This window comes from Trachinotus anak, unplaced genomic scaffold (assembly GCF_046630095.1).
Source record: "Trachinotus anak isolate AG129_WGS33_773 ecotype Australia unplaced genomic scaffold, CSIRO_AGI_Tana_v1 ptg000005l, whole genome shotgun sequence".
Classification (NCBI taxonomy): Eukaryota; Metazoa; Chordata; class Actinopteri; order Carangiformes; family Carangidae; genus Trachinotus; species Trachinotus anak.
Window position 1 is genome coordinate 21304925 of NW_027273856.1, and position 13246 is coordinate 21318170.

Here is a 13246-nt window from a genome sequence, read left to right on the forward strand (position 1 = left end):
AGTATATATATATTTAAAAACAAAGTTTGGAAAAAGGAGCTTCCGGCCTGGCTCAAGAAAAACATACATGTTATCGCAATGATTAATCATCTGTTACCTGAACCAGCCTGATAGTACCTAAGAGTTTCTTCCCACCATCATCATACTCACATCACACCTACAGCAGCCACACACCCTCATTCACACTCGATCACAGTGGCAAACACATGCTGGGGCTCTGCTCTTTGGCCCCTGGGTCTCCATAGCATGGCCAGGCATTTTCATTGTGTTATAATCACAGCATCCTGTTTGTGACCCAGTGACATCAGTTCCTGTTTCCTCCGTGATTAAAAAATGCCGAACATGCCGGCACAGGCCAACTGTTTTTCTCACGCATTGCTTTCTTCAGCCGGCACTCGCTGGTGCAGATGACTCTGGGTTTTCAGGAAACAACCTCAAAACAAGTGAGAGCGCAGACACACAAACTAATCAGTACTATTTACTCTGAAAAGGGAAATGGGGAAAATACATGAATTGATGTCATGAGCAGAGAATCGGGAAGCAGCTTTGAAATTCCAATCTTCCTATCTCTTTATGAGGAATGTGGAAGTCCTTCCACAAAACATTTTTTTTTTTTTCAAAGATTGTGACTAGTGCAAAACTGCTATACAGCTGTGGTCCCGGCTTCCTTTCACAGCTGCAATATCTGATCGCTTTAATTAGAGGCTGGTTCGTCTCATTTTGGCCGTGGCTGTTTTTGAATATGCATTTGTATGCAGATTATCCTAATACATTACATGATGGTGTTATCCAGTGCTCTGCAACCTTGCCCTGTTCTGCCCTTGTAGTTGTCTCATTAATTAACACTAGGTGTCAGTAAGAAACCCACACACAGGAAATAAGTGGTCAGCGCATGCCAAAATAAAACCCCACACACGCTCAAGTTCAAGTCTAGAGCAGCATTAAACAGCAGCACATAACCTAAACACCTCAGTGCATGAAAAAGGCTTATTTTGATTTGCACATAATGTTGAATTCAACCATAAATCATGAATACGTTGATAGAAGATTGTTGTGTTGCAAGGGCTGTCTTGTTCTGCAGGATCTACTTTTAGATGCCACTGAGCTGCCCCACTAACCTGGCCTCAAGTTCCTGACCTATAAAGGAATGTTTACATGATGCTAAAAAACAACCTCCACCTCCAGTGCTGCAGGAGGGATACTGTATATGTTGTGCTTCCCACCCCCGTAAGACAAAAGTTCTTTAATGTCTTGTTATACCTCATATCCAGCAAGCCTTAAAAAAAACAGCTGGGAAATAATAAATAATGCAAAAACTAACTAAGATTAAGCTTTTAATTTGTGGCTTAAATGATCAGTTTTAAATATATTAATTTGACAGCAAAGACCAATAGAAAGCTGAGTATTTGATAGGGCCACTAGTCAAAACATTGGAGCAGTGCACTAGATTACAGACAGCATCGTCAGTAAAAGCCTGTGGCGGCTTGAGAGCAGGCCTGAGGTACTGTAGCAGCAGGCCTGAGGGGTTGATGGACATGAAAGGCCACAGCATAATAAGATGGACACTTGTGCATGACACAGAGTTGCTTAAAGGCCTGGACAGTGTGTTGCTTTATTGCCTGGCCTCTTATCAAGGCAGGTAATGCCAGCTATTTATAGATAATCTATTTAATGAGAACAGATAAGCCTCTACTATTATATCAGATCCACCAGGAGTGGTGGGCATATCTGTACATTTGATCAGGTCTGACATCGCTCTGATCACCTTTCTGTCTTGTCGTGTCTCCCCTGTGGTTGGTGTTTTGCCAGTTTCGATTCACCATTGCATTGTCCTTATTTTTGCTATTTCTATTTTTTCAAGTTTTTGGTCTTCTAGTTTATTGGTGGACATGATTCATCCACACAGTCTAAACCTGGGATGATCTCACCCATTTCCTTCAATGACAATGCATTTGGTTGTTGAAGTATGGAGTCATTGGAGTGCCATTAAAAGAAAAAAAAAAACTGTAAAAGAATAAGAAAATAATTGTGGAAATATCAACAGGAATAAATAAAAGAATAAATAAGTAAGTCTAAGTGGAAATATAAAGAGCAGGTAATTATCTATTGCTATCTATTGCTTTTGCTTTTACCAACTGCTTTGCTTTCACCATATTGCTTTTGCTTTTATCACATTGTTTTTGCTTTTATCCGGCTGCTTTTGCTTTCACCATATTGCTTTTGCTTTTATCACATTGTTTTTGCTTTTATCCGGCTGCTTTTGCTTTCACCATATTGCTTTTGCTTTTACCCTATTGCTAAACTCCAGACTGTTGAGTTAAGTGTATAAACAGGAACATGAATGTGTGTTTGCAAAGTTGGAATAATTCTGCAAGAGTAAGATTTCTGATAAACACAGGCTGACTCAGTGGTCAGCCTGTGTTTGTGTCAGTGTCCCTCCTTGCTGAGTGAAACTGTTAACAAATACCCAAAGTGCACTATCATACTATATTGATACATGGTTTCCATTTGAAGACAAAAATACCATAATACTTGTCTTTAACAAGTTTTTTCTTTTCCATGTTTCAGAGGGCTGGAAGAGAGATAAAGGGACCTCACTTGTCAGCAAGCTTTGTCTTGCCCTTGGATCTTTGAGCTGTGGGACTAGATTACAGCCCTCTCATGCTCAGGCTCACGGAAACATCCATGTAGTGCTAATTAACTTCCTCATATGTCAAAAGTGACTTCCATCAGTCTTGTGTCAGGTCACATCACCCAATCAGACAGAAATATTTATTTTCATTATGTTTAATTTCAACACAAATGTATATGCTTTCTTTATTTTCGTTGTGACATATCTTAGATATACAGATAGAAAGCACCTCTCCTATTAAGGACTCTCTTCCTAGATCAAATCTGATGCAATGCCTTGGTATGTTACTAGGTTGCTGCTCCTGCCCTGAAATGCTGTGGGAAGTTGCATCAGCCACATCAAGTCTGAACCGTATGGAAATATATCCAGAGAATGACAACGCGGGCGACCAATCATAAATTGAATCAGTTGGAGTGACAGTTTATTGGCCAATCACGTTGAAAGGTGGGTGTGCGTCCCGAGTCACGTTTGAGCCAATAGCTTGACGGGTTTCAGTGAAAATCCCGCCTTATTCGGCGCACAGAAATGTGATTGGGTCAAACGTGGCGAGGACAAGTCTTCCTTAAATATTATTGGCCGAAATTATTGACATGGACCCGCCCACCTACCCTGCATTGTATAAATACGTGAGCGCCACTCCGACATATTATCGAGGAAACGCTCCGGTTCGCCCTCGCTGTCCGGCAGGGACAAGATAAACACCACCATCACCAAATCAAACCTCGACTTTCTCATCCGTCAGCTTTTAACCCACGCTGACAGGGACCGGCAGAGCAGCTGGCCGAGCGGTTTTTGATTTTTTTTTTTTCCTCCACCGATCTGAAGGCCGAAGCGGCTGCCATGGATTTTTAAGGCATAATGCGGCACCACTAATGCAAAGGCGATGCATCGTGCAAGGCAAAATCAACTGCGTAATTCCATCTTCGCAACTGCCAAGCAGTTGGGCTCAAATACCGCTCGCGGTATACCTGCGAGCCAACCGGTGCCTCTGCTCCTGGACCGGAGGAAGCTAACGCTAGCAAGCTAGTCGTCTTAGCTAGCAACATCAAGCGGAAGAGCGACCCATCGATTCATCTGAACGTCATCGACACTACCGATCAAAAAATGAAGCCTCAAGACATCATCGCCGGGAAGGCCAGCCTGTGGATCTTCGGGTACGGGTCACTGGTGTGGAAGCCGGACTTCAAGTACAAGAGGAGCGAGGTCGGTTACATTCAAGGCTACAAGAGACGCTTCTGGCACGGAGACAACTTCCATCGCGGGAACGACGAGTCGGTGAGATGCTCAGTGTGTTTGTGTGTTTTTTTTTAAAATACTGTGACACATGATGTGGGTTTGCTGAGGTGCTTACTTTGAGCTGCTTGGCTCAGGCTGTTGATCAGGCGTTGTCCATGACGTGACCCATTTCTCCTCCTCTCCCCGCAGCCCGGAAGAGTGGTGACGCTGATTGAGGATGATGACGTAAGTGGAAACTTCTGTTTCTCATTGGTTAACCGGTGATGCTGTTGAAGCCGCACGGAGTTTCCAGGCTGAATTAAACTCAATGTAAACCCCCCCCCCCCCCCCCCCCCCCCTTCTGGATGATTTGACTTATCTTGTTTTATTCTTCTCCTCACAGGCGAGCACTTGGGGTGTGGCGTTCGAGGTGACAGGCTCTCAAGTGGAGGAGTCCCTGAAGTACCTCAACGTGCGCGAGACGGTCTGCGGCGGCTACGTCACCAAAATGGTGGATTTCTTCCCCCAGGGGGAGAACCAGCCACCGGTTCAGGCGCTTGTGTACATCGCCACCTCCGACAACCCCCTGTACCTGGGGCGGGCCAGCCCAGAGGAGATTGGTGCCCAGATCGCTGTGAGCAGAGGGAAGACGGGCCACAACCTGGAGTACCTGCTCCGGCTGGCCCAGTTCATGAGGAGCAGCTGCCCACACGTGGAAGACCCTCACCTGTTCTCCATCGAGGCAGCAGCACTGACCGTGGTGTCCTATCTGTTAGCAGCCCGTAGCTCGTACCCTTTGTCTCACTAGCTTATAGTGATTAACACACACACACACACACACACACACACACACACACACACACACACACACACATACATACATATATATACAACACTGAGGCTTTTCATCTGTCACACCAGTCACCTGTGTTTTGGAATCTAGCATCACACTACAATCCACTGCACTTGAATCCATTGAATGCTAATGAGGTGACAACAAAAGGAAAGCGTGATTTTTAAGTGTGTTTTTGTTTTGTTTTTTTCTTTAAAGCACAGCCTCATGTTTACATTGCAATGTCAAACCTGGTACATGTTTGTACACCCACAAAAAGTGTAACAACTGAATCATTCTTGACTGTAAACATCTGTTTTAAAGGCACATCAACGGTTCTTAATTTGCACAGCTCAGATTCCGTCCAGAAGGTTCGGCGATTCGTTGTTGTTGTAAAACCTGTTTGAAATTCGCCAAATGGCTGCTGTGATGTAATTTAAAGGTGTTGACCCTGTTTTAAAGTTGCTTGTGGCAACTTTTTCAGTGCAGTGTAAAAGCAAAAGCCAATTAAAAAGCGAAAAGAACCCTTCTGTCTTTGTTGTTTGAGCCTAACAGTAACTGTGGTGTGAGCCAGTGGGAACATGAGCTAATAAACTTAGTGCCAGCTCACATCATCCCAGAAATCACAGAAAATCCTATATGGTATGTGGTTCATAGCTTTGGATCAATTCCATGAAAAACTTCATTTATATTGCCTCCCTTTTTTTTTTTTTTTTTTTTTTTTTCTTATTGTGGTGAGGGAAAATGCTGGCAGAGAGCTCATGTGCAAAGTCATTTAGAAAACACGGTCAAGACCCACTAAGGGGTCCAATAATGATTCAGAGAGGCACAAGATAACAAAACAGTACAAATTTAAACTGTTTTTTCAGAAGGAATGCTGAATACTTCCACCTCTTCAGGCCTTTAAATCCTCCTAATAATCCTCTTAAAGGACAAAAGCCTCTTTGTTGAAACTGATGATGGAGATTTTATTTTTTTAGGGGCAACAAAATGTTGGGGACCACCAGCCAAGACATTTCTGCACAGGATGTCACTCAGCATTATCCCGATCAGACTCAGTAAACCTGTTTGTTGGAGCGTAGCCCTGCCCTGGAGCACACACATATACAAACATACATTGGACACTCCCAAACATTGGCCGGAGCAGCTTGTACCTTGGATGTGATTCAAGTCAAAAGAGTCTATCTAGATGCACACGCTTATATAACTGCAGGCTGGGAACAAGCCCGGACCTGGACGTCCTGTGTTTACAGTCTGCTTGGCGGTCATGTTAGAGTGCACCAGGAAGAACATGCAGCTGAAGCGCTCATCCAGATGTTAAAAAAAATATACTGCCAGGAATCCAGGTGCACTTCAGAGTATTGATTTCTCAGGGTTACAGTGTATCTGTTAAAGGGTCAGTTCACACACACACACACAAAAAAAACCTGTCAATTACCTTGAACCATTGAGATAGCTTCAGTTTCTGATTCCCTCCCAGTACAATTAAGAAGAATGGAATTTGTTTTCTGCAGCTTAAAACCATTTAATATCTTCATTTGGAAAACTCAACACCCAAAAACAATATCCCAGTTACCGAGGTCTCCTCCTCTGTGCTTTCAGCTTTCACAGGGATTATTTCTTCAATAGAAAGTCGTTCCAATGAAAATTGTCCACAGCGCAGTCTGTGGAGCATCCAGAGGAACAGGGACATTATTTCTGGAAGCACATGAAACGGCTGAAATTTTCATATGTGTTTCTTTGAACACCACAAATGTAATTAGGGCTGGATATGACCCTTGGGTACACACACACAGAGGATTTACAAGTGGGATTTTTTTTTTCTGTACGTTGTAGTGTGTAGTGAAGATGGGACTTGCCAAAGACTACAAAATGATGGTTTCAAAAAGCCACAGTTGATTCAATACCTCTGTGATAGTCTCAACAAAAGGCTAGATTGAGGTTCATCGAGCTGATGTCTACAGCAGCCACTGACCCAGGAGAAACAGAAGAACGGATGTTCTGGTATCTGGTCAGATGAACTGGTACTCACCCTTATGCTGCATGCAGAGGGGTTTATTTCCATGACTAACGCCATGACTGTCTCAGCTGCTTTAATATATCAGGAACTCAAGAAATTTTTAATATGGCCACCCAAATCGCCATCAAACCATTTTTAGAGATTGTTTTCATCTACGCTATCTACTGGCAGAGCATTTCAGAACACCTTCATCCTGTTCAGGGTGGCCTTGCTCCAACATTTTAGTCATTAAAGACCCCCTTTGATTAAAAGCAAGATTTTAACCTTGTTGACGTTTTAATACAAGACATATCATGAGCGAAATAAGCAGTCAACATCATGACTGCGTATTTCCACCTCAAAACTGCAGTGAACCAATGGCAGTCTCAAAAAAGACGGATTCAGACAGCCAGAGATTCATACGTCAGATACCTACGGAGTCTCTCCAATGTTTCCTGCGCCAACCATCTTGATGCACTCTGCTCTTCCACCTGTCAACCTGGCTGAAGCAACAGTGGAGGGCGGGGCACAAGGCCTGATCCAGAATTTCTGAATGAGGAACTAAGTGTAGATGTTCTTCCAGCCTCAGTTCTCCTCCTTTTTTGTTCATTTTTATGTTTGAAAACCATGTTTAACAAAATATTAATCATCAGTTTAAAACATGTCAGGAGAGGAACTTTAAATTCAAATCTTGTTCATGAATTATCCACTGCTGTACTTTTGTCCTGAGCAACAATCCAGGTTTGAGTGAGCAATGCAAATATAATGAACACAACAAATACCTTAAAACCATTAAAAAAAATGAACAGAAAGACTGATTTAGCACTCTTTTTATTTTCAGTTGGCTTCTCCTGTTAGTAAAATGGCAGATGCATTTCTTCATATGTACACGACCTATAAAAATAGACAGGCAAATGAGGGAAAAGACAGAGGAAAAGCCACTCTCATCATTATGTACATCAATATAGAACATCATATTTTAATCACACTATTAACACAAAAACAAACAAACCTATAACAGATGTAGTGCTCAACGTAGGACACTGATGCAAACCTTTTTTTTTTCCTAAAACATCAATGACATCAAAGCGAACCACAGACTCCTCAGCACAAAAAACTATTTCTGAAAAATAGAAAATGGCTTCAGTACATTTTACACTGTTTTACAGGTGAATATCCTATTCACAATTATCATGAATTGCCCATTTCTACCAAAACTCAAATAACTTAAATATTAGACAACCAAATAATCTGAGTGAATTCATAAATTTACTGTTAGCAGCGTTGCCATATCAACCAGTACCCCTCATTTTGGATTATCATTTTTACATCATTCATTCATTTTCCCATTGGGCAAAAAAATATATAATCAATTTTCATTTCCACCTGTACTGGAATACATTTTATGGACAATTTCTTTTCAAAATGTTAAGACCTGCCATGTTGGTTTGGGTACTTGCATCTTTTATTACAAAAATAAGAGCTTTAGTAGAAAAGCTGTAGACACATAGTTTGGTAAAGTGTGGGTTCACATTAAGCTCAGTGAAATGCAGAATCATCCACCAGTTTGCATTGAGCATATCTACAGAACAATTAAATAACCTAGTGTGCATGTATGAGAATCAATAACACCAAAAAACGGAAGACGTGGCTCAGTGCATTTGACAGAAACTCCTTTGCCTCACTGTGCTGGCAAACACAAGGATTTCAAAGCCCTTTAAGCTACACATGTTGGTTCACGTCTTTGTTACAACATCACCGCTCCGTAGCAAATCAAAAGAGCTTCCTGTCAAGAGTAGAAAAGTACAGTTTGTCTTCTCAAAAAGGAACTTGGAAATACTTTTGTCACGATGCAAACAAAAATACTAAAGGCAGATTTTGTCCACTGACCTGGACACATTAAAATGAAACTGACACAAGACATGTGGAGGCTGGTGGGAACTGTTATCTTCGAATCACTGCGTGTGTGTGTGTGAAGAGGGTCCATTTAGTTGCTGCACACACAGCATGGTCCTCCAGGTAGTGAGCCTCAGTTACTATGAATACTGCACTCCCTATTTATTAGTTTAAGCGAAGGGTGTCTGTGGGGGTTCACAGTGAGAGAAGGTCAGTTATCTGTGTGTGTGTGTATGTGAATGCACATTAATGTGTGTACAGCGTGTATGAGTGCATCATCGAGCCCCAGGACCACCAGGGCCCTTGCCCTTCCTGACTGCACTGTGGCTGCTATGGTGGTGGCTGTGGGCCAGCTGTTTGTGGGGACTCGGGGTAGACGCCCCTCCTTTGGCCTGGGGGGACGAGCTTCTGTTGGGGTTGAAGGCTGGGCTGGTACCAGACCGGCCCAGGGAAGGCTGCAGGGGACTGGATGCAGAGAGGCCTGCTGGAAGGAGGGATGGACATGGGGATGGTTAATCTCAATTAACAAACTCAACAATTCCTCCAGAATTTTCAAAGTAAAAGTCTTCACTTTTATAAGTCTGTTTCAATTTCAAAAACATAGCATGCCACAGTATTTCCATCACCTCAATATGTTTTTTTAGCCATCTTTATTTGTACATGGTGGGCATGCATTATCTAAATACTGGCTTTTATATGACCTCCTTTCGTATGTCTCAGCATACAGTTTTGGCAGCGTAATATGCATTTTATATATATATATATATATATATATATATATATATATATATATAGTGTCAATCAACTCAATAATTAAGACCTTTTAGTATGCATATGCACTTTTTAAGTGTACCTAACACCACCACTACATATTCAAAATCTGCTTAGAATTATCGGGTGGTATAGAAGTGGAACGGTTGTTTGTCTCTTTGTCAGCCCTGTGATAGACTGGCGACCTGTCCATGCTGTACCCCGCCCTTGCCCAATGTCAGCTGGGATTGGCTCCATTAACCCCCCGAGACCTGGTTCAAATAAGCATTATTGATACTGGATGGATGGATATAGAAGTGGGACACAGCATACAACTGGGCTGATGTACAAGTGGTTACTGCCAGTGTGGCGACTGGTTTAAAAATATCTCAATGCAGCCCTTAGCCAGAACAACAAAATCACTCAAGAAGAGGTTAGGCAAGATCAGCAGAAACACCACACATGCACACACAAACACTAACAGAGTGCTAACAAAGCTCTTTCCATCCAACTGTAATTGTTTTTAGTGAAACAAGGTTAGTTTCACCTGCTTTTGATTACAGTTAGAGGCAAAACATGTTTCTGTGAAAACAGTTTTCCTTAAAATGTCAAACTAAGGACAGTGAAGCTTGTGACCAGACAAAGTCCTTCCTTCAACCAGATGTCAACAGCCATCAGAAATGTTTGTCTAAGAAATGTGACATGTAAATAAAGGAAATGTGACAACATCTTTTAATTTTTGCACAAAAAGATGTGGACTATGTGGAGTGCGTGCATATACAGTATTTCCCTGAGAGCAGATACAACATTCACTAACCTTTAGAAACACTATAGCCATAAGCAGCATAAGCTGCAGCTGATGCAGCCGCTGCGCCAGCCATTGCTCCTGCCATAGCTGCCGCACTGCCCGCTGTTGACTTGCGGCCACGTCCTTTTCCTCCGGACTTGGCCCCGCCCCCTGATCCTTTAGGCCGTCCCCTACTCCGCCCAGACCTGCCTCTGCCAAGACTGATGGTGTCTGAGGCTGAAACACCTGAGGACAGAAGCAAACATATGAAAGGACACATGAAATAATCCTATTGCTACACTGATGGACGTGTAAGTCTTTGTAATTCTTTGAATACATTTCACCTAAAACAATTTACAGTCACACCAGACAGAAGAGACAGAAGAGACATGTTCTGTCTGGCTTTGCCTTAACCTAGTCTTTCAAAGATACTGCGGTACCTTTAGATGAATTATTAGACATTAATCATTACTCATCATTACCATAAGTATAGGCTCAAGCAAAAATAAGAATCATGCTCTTATTTTCCGAACTGTTTGCAGAATTAGAGCCAGTGTCTGCCTCACTGGTAATGTGCCTAATCCTCCAGTACCCTCTCCCCTTCCTGCGACTCCTCATGTCTCTCCACTCGTCTGCATTTTCTTTGCATGTTTCCCTCCAAATGATGTGGTATAAAATCCCTTGATGGGCGGACATGAGCCTATCCTATCACTAACACACAGGCACAGATCAAAAACTCTTCACAAAATCCCTCTCTTACCCTCTCTTCAGAGCCCTTAATCTCACTCTTCCTCCCTTTTCACTTATTTGTCCAAGTTCACCGACTGCTCCCTCATTCTAACCTTCATGCTGTCTTCCAAACCTTTTATTATAACGTCATCTGCATCTCTCCCTCGCTGGGCCTGGTTAGCAGGGGCCATCAATAATCTTACTGGCAGGAGCTTCTTAGCATGGCAGCAAAAATCACAAATGGGTTTCAATGAGGAAGCATGTGTTTAGGAGGGATTACCTTATTGCAACGCATCCAAAGTTCAGATATAGAGGCAAAAAAAAAACAGCAAACTGCATTTACCATCTATCTGGATCCTGTAGTACAGAACATACTGAAACATTGCAGCCAAGGCAAAATAACACCCACATAAATCTAAATAATCTGCTGCATAATACAAGTGAGGTAACAGACTACTTGTCTCAGTGGACACGAGCCTATTAAAACACAAGTCCTGATAGTGAAGTAACGACCTTCATGTAAGTCACATTGGTTTGCTTTTCCAGCGTTGTTTTAACACGATAATACTATCACACAGATAACACACAGGTTATGTTTCCTTTGGCAAGTCTGGAGCTTTTTGAATGAAGGGCATGTGAAGAGGTTGCATGCAACAAGATTATCTGTTCTTAGGAAGCCATCAAATATGAACATTTTGACAGTGTGAGTCACACTACTTGTGATGGAATAGAAAAATAAATAGGCATGGATATTTTCAATGCCTGGCACTTAGGGGTTGAACTCAGTTCTGAAGCTCCATACGGATTTGGGGACTTTGGATTTCAGCTACAAATTTACCCATATACAAGTGCAAAATCTTGCAGTGTCTGAGTATTATCAGCAAAATGTAGTTAAGAATATCAAAATAAAAGCACTCCAGTCAGAGTGGTTTACTATTATATATTACAATGTTGGAGTATTATTACAGATGCATTAACATGTTGGTGGCTTTTAATGTTGTAGTTGGCCAAGGTGGAGCTAATTTTAACTATTTTATAACTGTTGTGCACTGCAGTCTATGATAAATCATCATATTTTAAAGGCTGATCATACATTTATATTTTGCAAAAAAAAATATATATGATAATGTATCTGTCAGATAAATGTAGTGAAGTATACACAGTATAGTATTTCCCTCTGAAATGTAGTGAAGTATAAGTCTAAAGTTGCATAAAATGGAAATACTAACTCTATGGTCAAACATAAAGGTCAAAGGTCAGCTTGACTCATTGTTCTCTCACCATTCATGTTGTCAGAGACTGATCCGGACACAGAGGCGGGGGAGTTGGTGGCACGAGACTGCGGCGCAGAAGACACCGGATCATCCACGATGACCAGCATGTCGCTACTGCTCTCGTCCGCATCGGCGTCCGGCGGCAACGAGCCGGGCTGCAGCTCGCTGCTCAGGGAGATCTGGCCACGCACAGGAGCACACACAGACATACACACAGGCTGGGGGTCAGCACCACAGGGAACAGGGGAGATTGGGTCGGTACAGTAAAGGGAAACATAGAGGAATGATGCAAGGAACAAAGAGGAGATGGATGGAAAGACGAGAAGGAAAGATGGAATACACAGGATAAAGACAGTAAGAAATGACAGAGGGAGAGAGGGAAGAAAAAGGGAAAGCAAGAGTAACAGAGGAGTAGAATTAAAGAAGTAAAGGAACATGTGGAAGGAGAGGAATCAATAATAGATTTTAAGAGGAGACAGAGGATGAGAAGAGGAAGATGGGTTGGAAAATTTAAAAGCACAGGAAGCAGAACAAGAGAGTGAGTTTGTGGATAAACGCCAAAGCAGCCACCAACAATCTGTTGTAACATCAATCACAGTCGTAACAGTCTTTCCCTCCTCCACTTCCTTCACTTTGATGAAAGGTCTTAAAGGGCACACACTCTCAGTCCCTTTTGCTTTCTCTTTAGATTCCCTCACCTCACTGAAGGGACTGGGCATGGCTGAGTCCATCTCCACGCTGATAAAGGAGTCGTCTCCGTCTGCAGAGAGGTTGGAGTTGTCGGCGGAGGGTGCATGGGAGATGACCAGGTTCACCTCCTTTTTCCTCTTGCTCTCTGATTCCTCGTTCTTCTTCTGTTAAGTTAAGACACAGAGAATGTGAGCAAGAGAAAATGAGGGGATAGGTTAGGTTTCATACTTTTTATACTCATTCCACTTCCTTGTATCTTTTAGTCTTCTCCTCTAGGCCTAAGGATGGCTATATCGAGTGTTCAGTGACCGTCTGTCCAACACAGCAAGAAACTCAACGACTAGGGGCCAGATTGCCATGTAATCTGGTATGGATATGGTCCCCAGAGGATGATTTCTAATGATTTTGCTGAGCCCCCTGACCTCACATCGAGCACTACTTT

General features: G+C 42.5%; 2 protein-coding genes and 1 long non-coding RNA gene across 8 annotated transcripts in view; 1 reads left to right on the plus strand and 2 right to left on the minus strand.

The window, feature by feature from the left end:
* Nucleotides 1-4067, minus strand: part of LOC139621919 (uncharacterized) — a 43904-nt gene extending 39837 nt beyond the window's left edge. Inside the window, exon 1 of one of the 3 annotated variants that reach the window (XR_011691111.1) lies at nt 3984-4067. This is a non-coding gene — a long non-coding RNA (uncharacterized lncRNA). The remainder of the gene's footprint in view (nt 1-3983) is intronic. The other 2 variants (XR_011691110.1, XR_011691112.1) reach the window with 2 other exon arrangements.
* chac1 (ChaC, cation transport regulator homolog 1 (E. coli)) lies at nt 3268-4713 on the plus strand. Its single transcript, XM_071478894.1, has 3 exons — nt 3268-3907; nt 4058-4093; nt 4251-4713. The coding sequence occupies exons 1-3, from the start codon at nt 3737-3739 to the stop codon at nt 4653-4655; spliced, it is 612 nt and encodes a 203-aa protein (XP_071334995.1). The 5' UTR covers nt 3268-3736; the 3' UTR covers nt 4656-4713.
* A 2779-nt stretch (nt 4714-7492) lies between these two features.
* ino80 (INO80 complex ATPase subunit) overlaps nt 7493-13246 on the minus strand; it is a 37088-nt gene continuing 31334 nt past the window's right edge. For 3 of the 4 annotated variants that reach the window (XM_071478888.1, XM_071478886.1, XM_071478887.1), the window contains exons 34-37: nt 12813-12968; nt 12122-12332; nt 10142-10357; nt 7493-9058 (exon numbers count right to left, since the gene is read on the minus strand). In XM_071478888.1, coding sequence (XP_071334989.1) covers nt 8850-9058; nt 10142-10357; nt 12122-12332; nt 12813-12968 — 792 coding nt within the window. In that variant the 3' untranslated portion in view covers nt 7493-8849. The remainder of the gene's footprint in view (nt 9059-10141; nt 10358-12121; nt 12333-12812; nt 12969-13246) is intronic. The other variant, XM_071478889.1, reaches the window with a different exon arrangement.